Raw genomic sequence first — 18,275 nt, forward strand, 5'->3', positions numbered from 1 at the left:
TCACATCAGAGCCTGCCAGCAAGAACTTGATTTAGCTCAGCTCCTTTGGGGATGGTGGGATCCCTGTTTTGAAGCAGGGATCTAAAGTGGTTCTGCTTCAGGCTGTGGGTTCAGGATGTCAGATAAAGTATTTCAGTGGATGGATGACCTGATTCAACAGCTCTGGATACAGATTGCCCTGTGACCTGTTAGTCTTCTGCCTAGACATTTTACCTTGCCCTCAATCTCCTTGTTTAGTGGGATTATGAGTGCTCTGGGACAGGGACTGGTCATTACTCTGCATCTGCACAACTTACAGAGCAGTGAACCTCCTGCCACCTGGGCCATGCAGGTTACCACAGCTGTGAGCATGTCCCCTGCAGCTAAAGGTGACAATGCTGTAGATGAGAGATTTACATGACAAACATACGTCCCAAATTTAGTGAGAGCCACATGGTTCTGCTGCTACACCCAACTTTGTGAGGTCTTTCCCTGGCCTTTCCTCCTCCCAGCAGGAAGAAGTGGGTTTATGTCACTTTTATGGGGTTGTATTTTCCTAGACAGTTGTGTGTTTGGCTAGCCCAGGGGGTTGAGCAGCCCAAGGGCCACACTGCCTGCCAAAAGGGCTTGTTTCAATATGAAAAAAATGTAAAACTTAAACTACAGCAGTGTAACAGCTTGTTTTCCCCATGGACACATGCTCTGAGTGTGATTTAAAGATGACAGTGTAGCACCAGGATATGCTGCCCACACACTCTTTTTGGAGGGGTGAGGAGTGAGGAGAGAGGACAAGGAAAGACATCACTTATTATCTTTTTTTTTTTTCCTTTTAGATCACTGGAGTAAAATAAACAGGCTGCAATGCAGCATTCAGCCAGGCCCAGGGTGTTGGCCCAAACTTCATCTTCAGCCAGGTCAGAAGACACATGGTGGGAACAGGGACTTTTTTTCTTCCCTATAAACACTTTTTTTTCTTCCCTATAAACACTGAAGTTCTGACTGACTGCTCAAATAAATACACATGGATAAATGCATGGTAAAACTGGGCTTAAAGACAGACTAAAGCAAACACTAACCTTTTTATAGCAACTTGTAACAAAGATTTGCCTAGATGGCAGGCTTGTATAAAGAAGTAAATTATCCTACTTCCTTTGAGGACTATAGAGATGCTCTAAACAGATTGGCTTATAGAGAAGCCTCTCCAGTAAACAGATGTAGTTCATAAAGAAGTGAATAATATATATAAAAACTTAAGCTATAGGTCAGTTAAATCAATAATAAAACATCATTTAGTGATAGGATGAGCTGGCAAAATAGGGCAGATGTCCATTTTTATTTATAAAGGCAGCATTTTTATTTATTATGGCAGCAGTCAGTATAAAAGCCTTCAAAGTGCCATGGAAGTGGCAGCTGCTCCCTCCATCCTCCTGCCTGGTGTCTGAGGGACATGGCATGCTGCAAGGGTGTGGTGCTCTGCTCCAAGCAGAGACCAAGAGCACTTCAATAAAACATAGATGCTGCAGCTCAGCCAGCTTCCAAGACTTTGAAGATAATGATACCCTGAAATCACTCTGGGGCATGATGTATCTGCCAAGAAAGAAGTTAAATGTTGATTTAAAGAAGGCAATAATACCATTAATTAAATAATAACAAAGTCCTACTACTCTTCAGAAAGAGGAGGAAAAGGAAGAAATGCTGTTTTCCTTCCATCCTTACAGTCCTGCTGCAGTTCACTTTGCCTTCCTGGCTCCTCAGCCTTGCAGCAAAAGTATAAATCAGGAGTAAGCCCACAAAGTGATGTGGCTAAAAGCCACCCCCTGAAAGTGGTGTGCCAGACCTGTGGTTTCCATGCCATCAGACTTTATTAAGATTACATCCTGAGCCAAAATTCCAAAGTACACACCACTGAAGACACCAAGAAAAGTTCTTGCCGGTGACTGAGAAATGATACTCAAACCCAACTGTACAGTGTATAAAAGCAAAGCTGTCTATCCAGCTGGAATATGAGTCTGGAGAAACATCACTATGAACTTGGGGTCTTCCTATAGTCTTCCTTTAGCAGCCTGTGTCAGCCGGAGCCAGAGAACCAGTGTTCAGCTGCTGCTCTTTGCAGCTCCACTGACATCGGCAGGAGCTGGGGCTCTCTTGAGAAAGCTTTACCATGATACTCAATGCTCTTCACAAAAGGAGAAAAAGTTGTAATTGCTCGCTGCACTTACTGTTCTTCAGAATTTTCTGGTTACCTACAACTGAAAAGAACTCATAAAATGGCATGTCTTTTCACAGCACCCATTTCAGGCTCTTATTCTATGGTGAGATGCTCAAGATTAACTCAGTCCTGCCAACTGCATTTAGGCACTGCCTTGCAAGAGGACAAGGAGGGTATGAGGAGATGGATGCCAATGTGCAGCCTGCTGGAGAGTGAGAGAGACTGGTGCTGCAGCTCACTTGGGTGGCTGGAGAGGCTGCGCTGGGACTCAGGCTGGAGAAGCAGCTGGTGTTGGGACTTGTGCAGGAGAAAAGGCTGTTGTTGGACCTCCCTCATCCTGGTGTTGGGTCTGGTCCCGGTGTCTTGCACAGGCAACATCTCCAGTCCCATGGCATCAAGCCTGCATGTTGGACCTTCCCGGATGGCTGCCCTGGTCAGAGAAGTGCCAGGGCTCTGCTGGCATTCACTGAGCCCCTCTGAGAGCCTGAAGTGAGGGATGCTGAACCAGGGCACAGCACTGCCACAGGCTTCCTGGAGAAGCTGTGGATGCATGGAGATGTTCAATGCCAGGCTGGATACGCCTTTGAGCAACCTGGTCTGGTGGTTGGCATCCCTGCCCCCGGCGGCAGAGTAATGACCTTTAAGGTAGATGACCTTTAAGGTAGATGACCTTTACGGCCCCTTCCAGCCCAACCCATGCCACGGTTGTGTCCCTGCAGCGATGATACGACCCAAAGCCAGGCCAGCACCTTCCGCTCAGGTGCCCGGCGAGCCGGGTGCGGGACCCGCCGCGGCACCGCCGCCTCCCCCGGCCGGGCCCGGCAGGGCTGGAGCCGCCTCCTGACGTCGGGAACCTGCGGCGCGGGGGCGGAGCGGGGCGGGCGCCGGGAGCGGCCCGCGGGGCAGGCAGAGCCGGCTGGCGGGGCGCGGTGCCCGGCTGCCACCGCGCCGAGGGCCGCAGCAGGTAGGACGGGCGGGCGGCGGCCGGGGGGCTGCGGGGCCGGCACACAAAGGGCTGTGCCGCCGGCTCCCGGCTCCGCTTCCCCGGCGCTTTGTCGGGGCCGCGGTGCGTGGGGCCGCTCGCACGTCGTGACACGGGCGCGGCAGCCCGGAGCGGCGGGGAGGCGGCGGGGGCCGTGCGGGCTGTCCCCGTCCCCCGCGGAGGGCACTCATCCCCACATGCGCGATCCGCGGCCGCTGAGGCGGCGGTCGGGCCGGGGAGCGCCGCGCAGCCCGGGGAAAATGGAGATCTCCTTCCCCCGGTGCGCTTAGGAATGCAGCTGGGAGCCCGGGAGGTGGGTGAGGGGAAGGCGAGAGCCTGGCGTGTGCGTGAATCCTCCTTCCTTCAGCCAGGGAGGGGAAAATGGGATGTTGTGGGAGAGGGGCGGAGAGGCCGCAGGAGCAGGCTGCCCGCAGCCGGGCTGTGGCAGCGACAACAAACAGGTGTGGCCGGGAGAGCGCCCGGTGAGTGCCGCACGCAGGTCACGGCTGCCGCCCCTCCGCCCGCTGGGCACCGAAACCCCGCTGGGAATCGCAGCCTGTGTTCCCTGACCTGGGGTCGCAGAGCCGTTCGGTGTTTGGACCCGCCGTGCAGCGGGGGAGGAAGGAAGGAAGGAAGGATTTGTGGGCTCCCAATTTACATCAGTGTGGAAGTGGGATGAGCAATGGGGAGGTTGGTCTCCTCCCTCCTAGCATTGGTGTAAGCGCTCCTGGGAATGCGCTGTGAAAGGTTAGAGGAGCCACGTTATGTCACCTCAATGATGTGCTGGTCCTTATCTCTGGTGATGGGGGAGGCTCAGGCTGTGTAGCACTGTGGTAGTGGTGAGGAAATGTTCTGGAAAGGAGATCTTTGTTATTTTCTCTTTTTTCTCCTCCACCATATTTCATAATTTCATTCATTGGATTCAGCTGGATACTTCAATTTTTTAAACAATCCTTTCTGCAGATCCTTAGTCTTACTTTGCCATGGGAATATTTCCAGGGCTGCAGAGCTCCTACACATGGGCAGCAGGTCCTGGCAGACACTTCTCAACTGCTTGTTGTCACCAGAAATTTAAGATAGGAACACAAGTGCGTGAGGCAGCATTGGGTCCCACGGTGGAGGGAAATTTGGGAACGGCAGCTGCACGCTCTTGTACTTGCACACTTCATGAATAGCTAACTGTGTCTTGTGGGTTTTTTTGTGTTTAGGATGTGTAAAGGTTAAGTGCCAAGCGCCAAAATGAGCGTGACTTCGTGGTTCTTGGTGAGCAGCACTGGCATTCGCCATCGGCTCCCTCGGGAGATGATATTTGTTGGAAGAGATGACTGTGAACTGATGCTCCAGGTAACATGTTTTTTTTTTTTTTTATGTAATTATTTCTTCTGAAGATGCAGTAAATGTGTATGTAATGCTGGGGATCCGTAGAGGTGTTTGATGCTTTCAAGTGATACCTTTTAAAAGGAACTTCCTATTTTTATCCTGAGTCTGTGTTTCCCCTGAAGACTTCATGTCTGTGACAGCACAAGTGAGGTTTTCAAATTGCCATGTCATCAGATGGATAGGATCTGTAGTGGTGGGAGATTAATCAAATAGATTAACTGTCTTGATGCTACTAGAAGCAGTAAACAAAGACATTACATTCTATCCTGATCTGCGATTATGCTGCTGGCTTTTTTAGGTTTTAACACATGTGCTGTTTACATGTGATTTGAATGCAGGCAGGGTTTTTTGTTTACCTGTTTTTCCCTTTAAGTTTGATTAAATTATTTATGCTGGTATTTCTCAGGTGTTTATATCATGGTAGAAAATGCTGATGTTAGCAGAGAAAATCTGTTTTGGTAGGCTGAGTAGGCTGGTGACCTCTTCCCAAAGTAATTGTGTTACTTGGGCAAACTTTCAGCTTCTGTTAGTACTTTCCATACCAGCATGTGTCTCTACTGGACCTAATCCAGCATGTCTGAAGTGTTGACTGTGGTCTGATATTTGACAGCATAATGTAGTAGATGTCACTCCAGATGAATGGGGCTGGAATCTTGCAAAGAGCTTTTGACGGGAGCAGTTTAGCTCAGGATTTTGTAGAAGCTCAGAATTAAATTAGTGATTCTGCTAAACCCATGCTATGAGTACTTAAGTGTACAAAAAATGTTCTCTTGCACCTGCCCATCCCCCTTTTGCCCCTTTGTGAAGGTGGCAAATGTTCCTGTTGGTGGCAAAATTAGGAAGCTGCCTGCACAATGGAGACTTCCTCTTTATAATTTCCACTGCTGACCTGATCACAGGTATGTCCTAAATGCTGTGCTGATGTAGGAGGCTGTGTTTGTAGTTGCTGCAGGGATTTTGTATGATATGTCAGTAGGAGGCCTGTTTAGAGAGGTAGAAGTTCTTGTACAAGGTGTAGTTGAAGGACAAGATGCTGTCTAGCTGTAATAAAGTGTCAGTGTCCACAAGAGCAGAGCTTGCAGTGTTTGTCCTGCTCTGCCTGCTGGCAGTGAGTGGCACAGCTGTGTTACAGTAGTAGAGTTGGGACTCCTGTTCCACAGCAGATCATTTGTTTGGGTTCTCCCATGAATCACACTGTCTCTTATTTCATGTTTCTATATGTCTGGCCCATGAGGCATGTAAAGGTGAGACATTAAAAATGTCCTGATATTTGTGCTACCTCTGCATTTGGCTGTTCAGGAACCTGATTGGCATCTTCTCTCATGACTTGGAGGGAGAAAACACACAGTGGCCCTGGTTTCCAGCAATGGTCTGAGTTTTAGGCTGTTCATCTTAATATCTTATGAAGAAACTTGAGGGTTGTTGTGCATTTTTCTTATTGTCAGCTTTCAGTACTCTGACAGTCATGTCTCAAGCTGTGCACTGTAAAATAAAAGTACCCAAATACCTGTTATGCTTAAAATGCACAGCTTGTTTCTCTGGTTGCTTATGGGGTTAACTGCATGTCATGGATTGCGAGCCACTCCATACCAATGAGAGTATTTCATGCTTCTTTGCAAGTCTGAGCTGGCTTGTCAGTGTTGCTTGTGGAGTACCCAACCTTGTGAGGCTCTTCATTTGCCATGCACTTTTCTACAAGGTAAATGAATGGAGGTTCCTGGAGGAGCCAGAAATATCTGTGAAAGAGTTGTTTTTGGGGGCTCATAGGTGGTGGGTGGTATTAAAAGAGGTTTCCATTATTTCACCAGAGTGAAGGCTCTGGATTGTCTATAAAAGCCAGCAGCTTGTGTTCATGGGGTGAGCTACATGTGACCCTTTATAAACATACTGGTCTGTTATCTCCAGCAATGAAGCTTTTTCTAGGCTCACATGTAAGGTCTTGTTTTGAACAGCACAGCACATTCTTTTCCTCGCCATTTGCTTATGAAGATGTTTTCCAGAGCTACCTGGAGCTCCAAATGAGGTGTTTGTAGTAAGACTGAGTGCAAAAGAGAAGCTGTGAGCAGACAGACTTCATATCCAAGCAGAATTGTATGTGAACAGATGGAGGATGAGATCTAAAAATAGACTTTTTCCCTACTGTGACTGTCCATGTCACAAAATCGTTGTGCAGACTGGCACAATCATTTGTCTTGGGGGAAGCTTAAGAAGCAGGGCAGTTATCAGAGCAGATGGACAGAGCTCTTGTGGCAGTTGTTTGCACCTTGTAGTATTTCTGTGGTACTGACCCTGAAATTGTATATTCACTGCACGGTTATTTTCCATATATATTTCAAGATACTGGCATTTAATCCTCTAAAGTGCACAGCTGGGAACAGACTGGCAGTGACTGGGTGACCTGGTCAGTGTTTTTTCATCTCTAAGGCTGTTACTGCTTATTGATTTCATCGTGATATGGTTTGTGGTTCCCTGTTGAGACCACGTGTAACACGGTGCTCAAACACACAGCACAGAGATAATCCTTGTCCTGGAGACCTGCAGTCTTGCCTTTCTCATTTTACTGTTTTAGGAGTGTCTATTGATATTTTCTTGGAATGTGCTGTCTCAAGGTATCAGATCTCTAAACAGCAAAAAAGGATGGATTTGTCACCAAACAATTAAGCTTTAGTTTATGTCTGGTTTTCTTATTTCATAATACAAGTAGTGGATTTGCTTCCTGATTAACAAAGAGGTGAAGAAACTCAAAGTCTTTAATCTTAAAGTAGGTCTGATAGTGGGGAAAAATAATCTACCTTGATATCTTCTATACCTACTAAGAGGATTAGAAATATTTAAATGTTTTTGCAGCTCTCTAAAGCTTCTAGTACAAGTAAATGTGAGATTTACATTGGGTTTGAATGTTAATGCATGGGTGAAAATGCCATGAAGCGTAGCTGTAGCTTGGCATGCAGTGTTGCTACCAGAGCCAAGAGCTCAATTCTGCCCTTTTCCTAAGAAAAATGCTTGATTTCTTCAACAGCCTTACTGCTTCCTTTTCAGGTAACATGCAACAAACTGCAGGAGTGTGGAAATGTGGACCTTCGCTAACTTGCACTGCTGTGGGTTTTTAATATGAAACTCAGGGGTGGTAGGAAGTAATGCTCTGAAAAGATCTACTCTTTTTTTAAAATCAAAAATAAAAGAATTTTGGGACGATCCTGAAGAAAATAATGTTTCCCTCCCCCCAACATCATTCTTTTGAGAAATACAGCTGCTGTTTTTATCAGCTTTGATAACTTGCTTAAAGTGATGGGTACTCAAGAGACAAACATTTTGCAAACTCAAAAATTTCACTTAACCATTAAAACATTCCCCGCTGCTCCTAAACAAAACATTTTTTTGCATTTTTGCTAAATGTAAATATTTACAGAATGGAAAGCAGTGTCATGATTTCCCTGCTTTTGTTTGAGAGTGATGTTTACTGGAAAATTTGGGGAATATAAATGTTTAACCAGTGCTCCCCTGATTATTTCCCTCCCTTTAGAGTGATGCTCTGGGCATCACTGTGAGTTTGCATGTGAGTGTGAGTTACAGTAGGAGTAGGTGCAGGCAGCATGCTGCTTTCTGTTTTATGCCTTTATCCTGTATGCCTTTTGCAACAGCATGACATTTCCTATCAGGAGACACTGTTTGAAATTGCTTATAACTCTGCTAAACTTTGTAGCTGTTTGGGATGAGAGTTTATTTTCCAGGCATCTGTTTTATGCAGTGTGTTCTGGATGCAATCATTTATCTCCCTTCTTTGGTCTTTGCTGTGAGCAATTCTGAGAAAAATGCTGTTTTCTTCAGGTCGATTATTTAAAAGTATATTTAGCCTGTTCTTTGAAGTTCTGGCATTGCAGTAGAGCTGGGTCAGTGAAGATTTTCAAGAGTGAATGACTAGGCTGGAGGTGGTGGTTTTGTTTTTTTTTTTTGTTTGCCCACACAGAGCGGCTTTGACCAAGTTCCAAACCTTTGAATAAAATCTGGAGTTGGAATGTGGTCAGGAGGGACTTATTTGATAGTATTGCCTTAAGTAATTTCACCTGGGAGTGAGTTTGGCAAGGGGATGAAGTGGAAAAGTGTCACAGGTTGGGCAAAGAGGAACTGGGTACTCACAAGGTATTCACAAGGCTGGGGTGTAGATGTAACAGCAGCTGTGCTGGATTAGATCAGGGTACACCTGACCTGGCATCCTGACTCAGTGGTCAAAGCAGCCATCGAGGAAAGGGCAAGAACAAGCCAAGAGTACAATGTTACTGCCAGAATGCTTGTTCAGCCTCTTCACCGGTGTTTCAGGAAGCCACAGGTCAGATCTTTGCATGCAGTGGTTGTATTTCTACTCTAAAGAACTTCACCAAGTGATGAAGATTTGGCCAAGTGAGGAAGTACAGCAAGTACAAGTGAGGATTCTGATTGTGCAGAGTGAGAGGAGGGGCAGCAGGACCTGGAAAAGTGGAGAGGGTGGTGCACATAGGGCAGAAGCCGCTTGGTGTGGGCAAAACGGGCATTACAGGATGTGGCTGCTGAGCAGCATTGCCCTTAGGCCTGAGATGGGTCAAGACTTGCTATTTATTATTCTGGTGTCAGAAAAGAGCTGTGAAAGCTCCTAGCCAAGCATCTGTCACTGGTCCAGATGGGACTTCACGTGCTGCTTATAATACCAATTAGTCAGTTCAAGTGGTAGGGCCTTGTGAGCTGGACATACAAGTTCATTGTGGTGAATCACACAAAGGTAACAATACTGCGTTTCCATCTTTTTAGCTTGCTTTGTTAAAAAGACAGGGAATTACAAGCATTCTAGGCACTGAAGGAGTATTCCTATGGCTGCTAAGTCAAGTGTTTATAACTGCAGAGCAGTTACAACACACTAGTGTGAAGGCTGCTGAAGGCTGCCTGTGTAATCCTGCCTCTGCCCCTGTGTACATAGGCATGAAGATGCAATCTGTTATTGTGTCGTTCCCGGGTATTTTTCCCCGCAGGATCTGTTCCGTGTCTGGTATGCAGGGTGCACGGCGTGCTCCACAAATAATAGAGTGCAAAGATGAACCCTGCCTGTGTGTGACATCTGGTCAAATTAAGGTTTCATTGAACTGATGTATCCTGCCTTCCCTGGGCCATACTTGATAATACCATGTCTCTCCTGTGTAGTTTAGTAGGTGCATACATAAGCAAGTGTGAATAGGTGTGGTATGGGCTGTCTACAGCATTATGCTGGGAAGAAGCAGATGGTGACAACTTGGTAGATGATCTTTTTCCTGGTCCTTGTAGGTGGATTCACTACAATGCAGAAATTGTATCCCTCCATTGCTCATGTATTTCCAGCACTGGGAGCTCCCAGAAGAAGCCATGAGAAGTCTCTGCTGGTTTTTGTGTCTGGACCTCCTTCCCCATGGCAGTGTAGGGTGGAAGTGGGAAGCTGAAATTGGGAGGGAGATGCCCCACCTGTGCTGTTTGACTGCAATTATCCGGAGAGTGTGAACAAGCCCCTAAGTTAGTCCCTGGGTATTGGGAATTGCCAAGAGTAATTCATTAGGTGTTACAAAGTAAATGTCTTACAGAAGGGAATGGATCTAGCCTTGGGAAGGTGCTGCTTTTTGACAGGTAGTGTTTCCAGGTCCTGGGACAGCAGTTGTGGGAGGAAGGATGCACATCCTGTATTTCCAGGCCTGGAGTTGTTTTTTTGGCTCTTCCTTGTGCCATTGTGTTCTGCTAATGTGCAGTTGATGGGAGGAGGTTATGATGTCTGATGGCATATGGGTGTAGGAGGCTGGAGGCATATCAAGACTGGCAGACCTGGGAGGGGAGTTCATTGCTGGAGGCAGGGTAGGGAGAGAGGTGATGGTGGCACTGAAAGCAGGTGATTATTAGAGTTGAGAAGGCTTTATGCAGCTGGCAAGGTGCTGGTAGCCTGGACTGCCAAGAGAGGGTTTGTCCCACTCTGGAGTGGGCAGAGAAAAAAGGGAGATATATCTTTCCTATATGAGATCCTGATCCAGGCAGTAGCAGCTCAGCTGCACTATAAAAATTCAGGCTTGTGTCTCACCTAAAATGATGCTTTTCCATTCCTCCTGGGTGGCCATGTAAAACAAAGGGAAAGCCAGTGCATCTGTGGGCAGCATGCTCCCTGCCTGAGGTCAGGATCTGACCCTGGGTCACTTGGACCACTTCACTTTGGAAATGGGGAACCAGTGAGCAAAACCCATTTTACCCCAAAATAACGGGTTAAGTTTTTATGGGAACCGTGCCAGCCTCCAAATCCCTTTGCCAAGCTGTGGGGATTACAGTTTCATTTTCCTAGGGGATTTCTCTCTTTTGTTCAGTGCCTTATTTTTTGCTTGAATACTCAGGCCCTGCTTCAGCCACAGATCCGCAAAGCCTATGATTTTGGCTGCAGCAGAGCTGAGGGCAGGAGCCTCTGCAGCCTGGGAGCTGTAAAGAGAGGCCAGCCCCAGGATGAGGTGGCTGCACTTGCTGAAGAGATTTGTCTGCTTAGGCAGAGTCATTAGAAGCTGGCAGCACCTGCCCCTGGGAGCCATCAGGCTGCCACAGGGGTGACACACTTGCAACCAGCCTGGGGCAGGATGGAGCATTCACTGATATTCTGGAAAAGTACTGGAGGGGCCAGTGCACACAATGCTGTGAAATGCTTTGTGGTGAAAGAGAAGGACCCAGTGTTCACATCTGTCATTAAATGTTATCCAGCATATGTTTACTTTTGAGGAGCAAAATTCACATTTCAGGCCAGAATGCCTGGAAATGGATTTTTGTTATTGTTGTTTTGTTGGGCCATTTGTTTTTGTTGTTGTTATTGGGGTTTTGGGGGGGTTGGTTTGTTTGTTTTGGGTTTTTTTTTTTTTATTTGGTTTTGTCTGTCTCCATTCTAAAGTGGGACTCCAGCAGAGGTTTATATTTCCTTACTGGGACACTTGTGCAGAGCACCGTACTGGCAGAAATGTAACCTGTTCACTATGGAAAGTATTTGAGTAACTGTTTTATTGCATGCTGCCACCAGAATGCTGCAGTTATTTTGTGCCAGAAGTGCACAGCAGACTGCAGTGAGGAACAGGGAAACTGCTCATGTTTGTTTATTTTATCTCCAGTGCCATGATGCCTCGCGGCACTGGCAGGGCTGAGGTCCAAATCTCAACCCCAACCGGTAGGTTTTCACCCGTGGTAATTCTCCTGAGAAAAAAGTAGCATCTGTATCTGCACAGACAGCTGAGCTGTGTCTGCTCCCTGGCCCTGTGGGGAAACACAGGCTGTCTGGCTGTATTTCTCCTCCTGCCCTCCTAAGCAGGTCGTTTTGCCTTGTGGATTTTGCTTGGCATCTCTGCAGCTCATGCTTTCATCCCGAGATCCCTGTTCTCTGGATCAGACCCTTCACCAAACACAAAGCTGTAGTGTGTGCAGCACACGTAGCCACCGTGTGATCTGTGCCTCTGTGGAGATTCCTGCAAGCTTTTGAAGTTGATTTTGCTGATTGGATGATGTGTGCAGTTTTGAGAATCACAAGTGAGCTGCCTGGTTGCATGGCTAATTGGAAACTGGTGATCCAAGGTGTTGGTACCACTGTGGGACTGGCAGACCCTCAGGTACTATTCCTGTGTTTTGTACTATCTGCTTAACATGATTGTGGAAGAAGGAAGAGCTTTATATAAAGTACTTCCATCCTCAGTTATATGCTGTGTATGCATTTTGTCTACTAGGTATTTAAAACATGATGCATGGTAGATAGTATGACAGAAAAGCAACACAACCTTATATTAGGAAGTGATTTGAATGTCTGGAAATTCCAGCCCTGGATGAAGACTGAGTGTAGTAACAAATCAGTGTCCATGTTTTCCCTGCAGAGAAGTGTAAATATTCTTAATCAGAAAAGCACACGTGTTTTCCTGAGAGTTGTTTTCATTTGATAACAGGTCCAGTGTTGGGACGTGGTGAGAATGCTATGTGCTTCCTTCATGTCCAGCCTCTTGGAGTATAGCCTTGTTTCTTGCCTGAAGATCACGGCTTAAGAGGATACCTCCCTTCCTTCTTTTCCCCTTCTCAAGCTCCCCTGAGGTGCTCCAGCTCTGGTTTGGTTGTTTGGATCTCTTACCCATAGCTCAGCACTGCTGCTCACCCATCACAAGTGATTTTCTGGTGAAACAGATTATTTTTTTGCTTTTGACATCTGGATATAGGTAATTGAGGTTTCTTATTAACACTTTATTGGAAATTCTGTTGGTTGTTTTTTTTTTGTTTATTTTGGACCCCTGTGTCTACTTGTGACGGATCAGTCTTGCTTTTGGTTGTGGAGGTCATGACTGATCATTAAGCAAGACTCAGTATTTGGTGCATGTGTGCATTTAAGCTAGAAGTCCTCTTATGTTAGTGATTCAGTCAACTTAATTGCAGTTTTTCAATGTATAGATGCCTAAAATCTTTCCAGTGAAGTTGCAGATGGCTGGGAGCTCTGCACTCATGGGCAGCTCTGTAATGTGTTGACTCAGGCTTCTTAAATCACTTTCTGTGATTCAGCAGGTCACTCCTTAGAAACCACTGGCCTGCTGGGCTGAAGTGACTGTCCCTGGGCTCTCAGCTGTGACCAGCAGGGAAACTGGTTAGTCTCCCCTTGGGAAGTGGGATTGAGGGAGCCTGCTCCTCTCTGCAGGAGACAAAAGCACCATCAGCCGCTGGGTTGCTGCTGGCACTGCACACAAGAGCAGTTTATGTTAAATGTGAGTGATGTTGAAATAAACCACACCTCAGTTCTCAAGTAAGAGTGACCTTTGGCAAGTCTGCATCAAAATAAATAAGGTGTGATTTTAGTTACTTTAAGTTGAGTTTCCTTGGAGACAGGCCCCTAGGAACTCCTGCTGCCAGTTCCTGTGATGTTTGCTGGCTTAACATAAACAAAACTAAGAAAATTCCTCTCTTCTCTACAAAAGCATGAAATTTCACAGAAGTGCAATATGCATAACAGTTTGCCTTGTTCCTGATGTGCTCTTAAAGAGATGCCGAGAGGCTGGATGAAGTCTGTGGGTCAGATTTTGCATGTTGTTTTGACTCTTTTTGCCGTGGGCTTTCTTGAACACAGCTGAAACTTCCTTGGAAAACAGAGTGGCATAAATTGGTCCCTTTGGTGACCTCTTTCTCCATTTATGGAGGGGAATATCATGTTGCTAGAATACATGTCTGCTCCCCTGAGATGACCCCCATCTGATTGGGGACCCCTGAGTGGCTGAAGTCAGCTGTTGTAGAACACAGCAGACCAAGGGCTGGGCTCAGTTACATCAGGGTCAGATGCAGGGCAAATTGAATTTTTTGGAGACAGCTGGTTCCCAGAAATAAACTTCTTTTTAAGTGACCTGTGATACATTTAAAATCAGATACCAGATCTGTCCCAGTTTTTTGTCTAGGTTAACTTTTTGGGCTGGAAATCTTTCTGTCCTTGGAAGGGAGCTAAATGGTTTGCTCTGCCTTTAGAATCTGTTAATCTTTAAATGAGCCTCCATGATGTGCTGTAAAAAGCTAAAGCAAACACTGCTGCAGCAGTTTATCAGCATTCCTGTGTATCTCATTGGGAACAGTGGCATCCACAATTTTGAGCAGGAGAGAGATCACAGGGGTGACAGACCACGTCTGTGCTTTGCAGGCACGGTGCCCTGTGCATGGTTGTCTTTGACTGCAGTGCCATGAAGCACAGCACATAAATGCCCATGGACAGGGAGAGGGGATGGTCATGTCCCTCTGCTTTGTAGGTGAGGTGTGGTGAACCCTCCAGGAGCCCTGTCCAGAGCAGTGCTCAAACAGCCAGACTGTTGTGGGGACAGACTCTGGGCTCACATCCCTCCAAAGGGTGTGAGGGACCATGTGACAGATCAGGAACAACCCCAGCTTGTGGAGCATCAGCTGCTGTGGTACCTGGGGCTGTGCCTGGAGACACTCCTGTCCTCAGGGCCATATGCCGAGGTGCAGGGCCTGGGCAGTGTCCCTCAGCTGTGCTTGCCTGGACCATCCTTACCTTGCACTGCACACACCTGGACAGCCTCTTGGGTCATTGAAAATGGACTGAGGAGCTGCATCTGCTGTGGATAATAAGAGAGAGAAGCAGTGCCTTCACTGCAAATGCTTAAGATCTTGGTGTCTGACCCCCAAACTTGTGGTCAGGGGTCGGACACCAAGTGTGGGGATGGCATGAGGGTGAGGGGTTTGTGTGTGTCCCTTCTGGGAGGGCTTTGCTTCTCCTGTTTAGTGCTCAGTATAGCATGAGGCACAGGTGGGCTGTCCCCAGTCCTGTTGTCTCTGCGTGTCCCACCTCTGTTTGTGTCTTTGGGGCATGGCTGCTGTCCGAGCAGCATCAGTTGGGCAGCAAAGCAGAAAGTGCTTCCTTGGAAGTCCAGCAGCATGTGGATTACTGTGTTAGTGAGGGAGCTGGAGGCAGGGGGTCACTTGCCCCTGTCCTCACTGCCTCTGCTTGGCGTGACATGTCATGAATAGTGTGAGGGATGTTTCAAGGTGGGAGGGTAATTTTATGGCCAGGTATGTGCTTGCTTCATATTGGTACTTCAGGGTTATTCAGTGTCTCCTGGGCTGATGGATGCTCTGCAGGGGAAGGAGATGCCATTTCTCAGGTGTTGTGGTACTTCCCATGTGCTTGACATTGGCAGGGCCAGAAGAAATTCCTGCAAATAGCAGCTGTTTGTGTGGAAAAAGTCTCTTTTGTTTTCACCAAGGAATTGCCTGAAACAATCTTTGCACGCTTGTAAGAAGCCAGATAATGGCTTGCTGAGAGCAATGCTGTGGAAACCAGTGTGTCTGTACTTGGCAAAAGGAAAAGACTTTCAGCAAGAACATGTTGATTGGTGCCCAGGAGGATGAGGATTAGCTGACTTGGAGCCTGACTGGTCTCCCTGCTCTGCTAGCATGGCCTCCCCTCCCCTGGCCTCAGGTACCAGGGAGGTCTCAGTGCTGTGTGTACGTGCTGATGGAGTGACTGCTTCCAGTGCCTGCCTGAGGTCAACTGCAGCAAGAATTCAAGTTAGGAGAGGCAGCAGGTCTAAAAACAGACAGTCTGGTGTCTTTATAGCTGTAACACACCATATTTCAAAATTATTCATAGATCTTGTTCTAGCACTTTTTTCAGAAGTCTGACATGATGCCTGCTCAAGTGTCACAGTCTGTTTTGAAGATAAGGTGCATTACTTGTGCATTGTGACAAAGCCAGTGGCACCAGATCACTGTTAAGTTCAGTGTACTCAAACCCAGTTTACAATTTAAATTTTCTTGGAGTTGCTTTCTTTCTCATTCCAGGTTTACTAACCTCTCTCTAGCTTGGAACACATCCTAAAATTTAAATCAATTCCAGGACATAATCCTGGGAGCAGTATAAATTTTTGGGAACAAGTTTGGTTTGTAACTCAAGAAAATGATTTTTTTTTCTCTTTGAAAAATAGGAAGAAATAGTCCCAAGTAGGAGCATCCCTAGTGTTGAGGCTATTGGCCTCAGCAGTTGAAAAATTGAGATCTTTTAGCTCATGCTGGCTCAGATCCTGGCCCCCAGGCTTTCAGTTTGACTGATTTTGTTCAGTGTGTATTGATATAATTTATTGAAATTGTGGCATAGTCTTGACAGCCTTCAGCGATTTTTTAAAAAACTTTTTCCCTTCTCCATGAAAATAGCATATTGTCTTCAAACTCTGCAAACAGCCATGGAACCATTTACTGCTTATCCTTCCATTATTTATAGTAGTAAATAGTAATTAATCCTCCCTGCTTTCCCCCTCTGTCCCCCTAGCCCACATGAGGGCAGTTTCATGTCTCAGTGTTGCTCTGATGAGCAGTGTCTCTGTGCCGCTCTCACGCTCGTTGTGCTTCCCTTGCCAGTCCCGCAGTGTGGACAAGCAGCACGCTGTGATCAACTATGACAAGGAGAAGGATGAGCACTGGGTGAAGGATCTCGGCAGCTTAAATGGAGTAAGTACCAAACCTCCAGCTGGCAGGGGTGGTCTGGTGCTGTGCTGAGTCTGCAAGCACTCAAATGCTCGCTGAATCCTGCTCTCAGACCCTTTTGGGTCACTGCAGCTGTTGGCATGAGTTAAGCCAAACATGCATCATTATTTGCAAGGCCTGAGGTGGAGGTCATGTAGCATCTCATCTTGGGAGGGGCAAGCTTTGGTGAATATTGTATTGCTTTTTCCCCTCTCTGCTGGTGTCCTTGCAGAATGCTTCAGGGCTCACTAAATTGTAAAGCCTTTTGCAAAAGGGGAGGAAATAAATTCAGTGGAGATTCTGGAGCAGCTGTTCAGCATGAGCAGGGTGACCTTTTGGTGGTTTCATTGTCAGTGCATGGAGTGATTTATGGGGTGGTGAGACATTTAATTTCATTGGGGAGAAACTACTTAAAACCACTTTTTTTTTTTAATAATAAAAATTGCTCTTTTGCTTGCCTTGAGCCTGGTTTGCATGAAGACCAAGGAATACTGTGAGCCTAGAAGAGGGAACTGAGCCTGACTGGATCTTAAACCTTGCTCTGGTTCAACTTATGCAGTGGTGTTAGATACCTGAATTCTGTGATATTTAAATACACCATTGTTGTTAAAAATGTCCAAATGTCATAGCATGCCTCTGTTTTGGTAGTTTCTTCATACAAGTGGAGCTGTTCCTCTGCTGGAGCAGGCCTAAGCTAGAGTCACATAATTGTCTTCCCAGTGGGGGTTTTACTGCAGCCATTGTTTTATTGTTTTCGACATAGAAGCCCTCCACCATCACAGCCACAAAACCACAAGATGAGCCCAGAAACTTGTACAAAAACAGTGGCTAAAGCAGCCCTCAATCATTCTGCCTCTTCTGGCATCTGAACACAGCCAGAATGAGTGCTAATCCTTCTCAGCCTAATAGCTGAAGGCACGGAGCCCTGAAATGGGAATATTTCCAGTAACTGGTCTGGACTCTAGCTGGATCCCTGGTTCAAAAGTGATGGTATTTAACTCATGGTGGCAAAATAGCAGCTGAAAATTCTGCTAGCAAGGGAGGGAAGACTTGTACCACTAATTATTTTCTATCTTCACATGCTAAAGCATAAGAATTTACTATCATTTTAATAGTAGACTTATGCTTAGAGAGGCAGTGGAGTAAAAGGGAGTTGCAGCAGTGCCTGTTTCTGCAGCTGATCAGACACTTCTGTGGAAAAAGTCTATTGTGGCCAAACCAAATTTTGCGTGCAAGAAACATATATTTATTTGAAAATTGTCACAAAAACTTGTGTTTCAGGAGGAAAAATTTGTTTTCCCCCCTGAAACTAAAGAAATCACTTTTGAGCACCTTGATTTTAAATCCATTTTCAGAATTTCCTTTTATTTTGTTTTTGAGTAGTCAGCAATGCATTATATGGCTTTGCTGGATAATCTGGTTCATATTAATTGTCAAAGTGTTTTATATTGTTTTTATTATAATGTTCAGGTAATTCTGCTGTCTCTATTCAGAGGTTTTTGTTTTTAAGGGTAGCATTTCTATCCAGATTAAGAATTTTACTGACGTTACTTTATCTCAAGTAAACATGGACAAATAGGTAACTATCAAAATAGGTTCTTGCAGACTTTTTTGAAGAAAATTCAGCAAACAATTATTCCTGTTCCAGATGGCACTGTTGTGGGTTTTTTAAATATTAAAAACTTTAATGCAAATTGGAATTCTCTGCCTTTTAACTAGCTTCACTGTTTT

At 46.1% G+C, this 18,275-nt stretch overlaps 1 protein-coding gene across 8 annotated transcripts in view; it reads left to right on the forward strand.

Annotated features, from left to right (window-relative positions):
- Positions 1 to 3,058: 3,058 nt before the first annotated feature.
- The window catches only part of CEP170B (centrosomal protein 170B), a 58,070-nt gene continuing 42,853 nt past the window's right edge, over positions 3,059 to 18,275 (forward strand). For 2 of the 8 annotated variants that reach the window (XM_059850458.1, XM_059850461.1), the window contains exons 1-3: positions 3,357 to 3,483; positions 4,379 to 4,514; positions 16,440 to 16,529. In XM_059850458.1, the coding sequence (XP_059706441.1) occupies positions 4,410 to 4,514; positions 16,440 to 16,529 (195 nt within the window). In that variant the 5' untranslated portion in view covers positions 3,357 to 3,483; positions 4,379 to 4,409. Of the gene's footprint in view, positions 3,153 to 3,355; positions 3,484 to 4,378; positions 4,515 to 16,439; positions 16,530 to 18,275 lie in introns of those variants that run through there. The other 6 variants (XM_059850456.1, XM_059850464.1, XM_059850459.1 and 3 more) reach the window with 4 other exon arrangements.

Source organism: Haemorhous mexicanus, chromosome 6, assembly GCF_027477595.1.
Source record: "Haemorhous mexicanus isolate bHaeMex1 chromosome 6, bHaeMex1.pri, whole genome shotgun sequence".
Lineage (NCBI taxonomy): Eukaryota > Metazoa > Chordata > Aves > Passeriformes > Fringillidae > Haemorhous > Haemorhous mexicanus.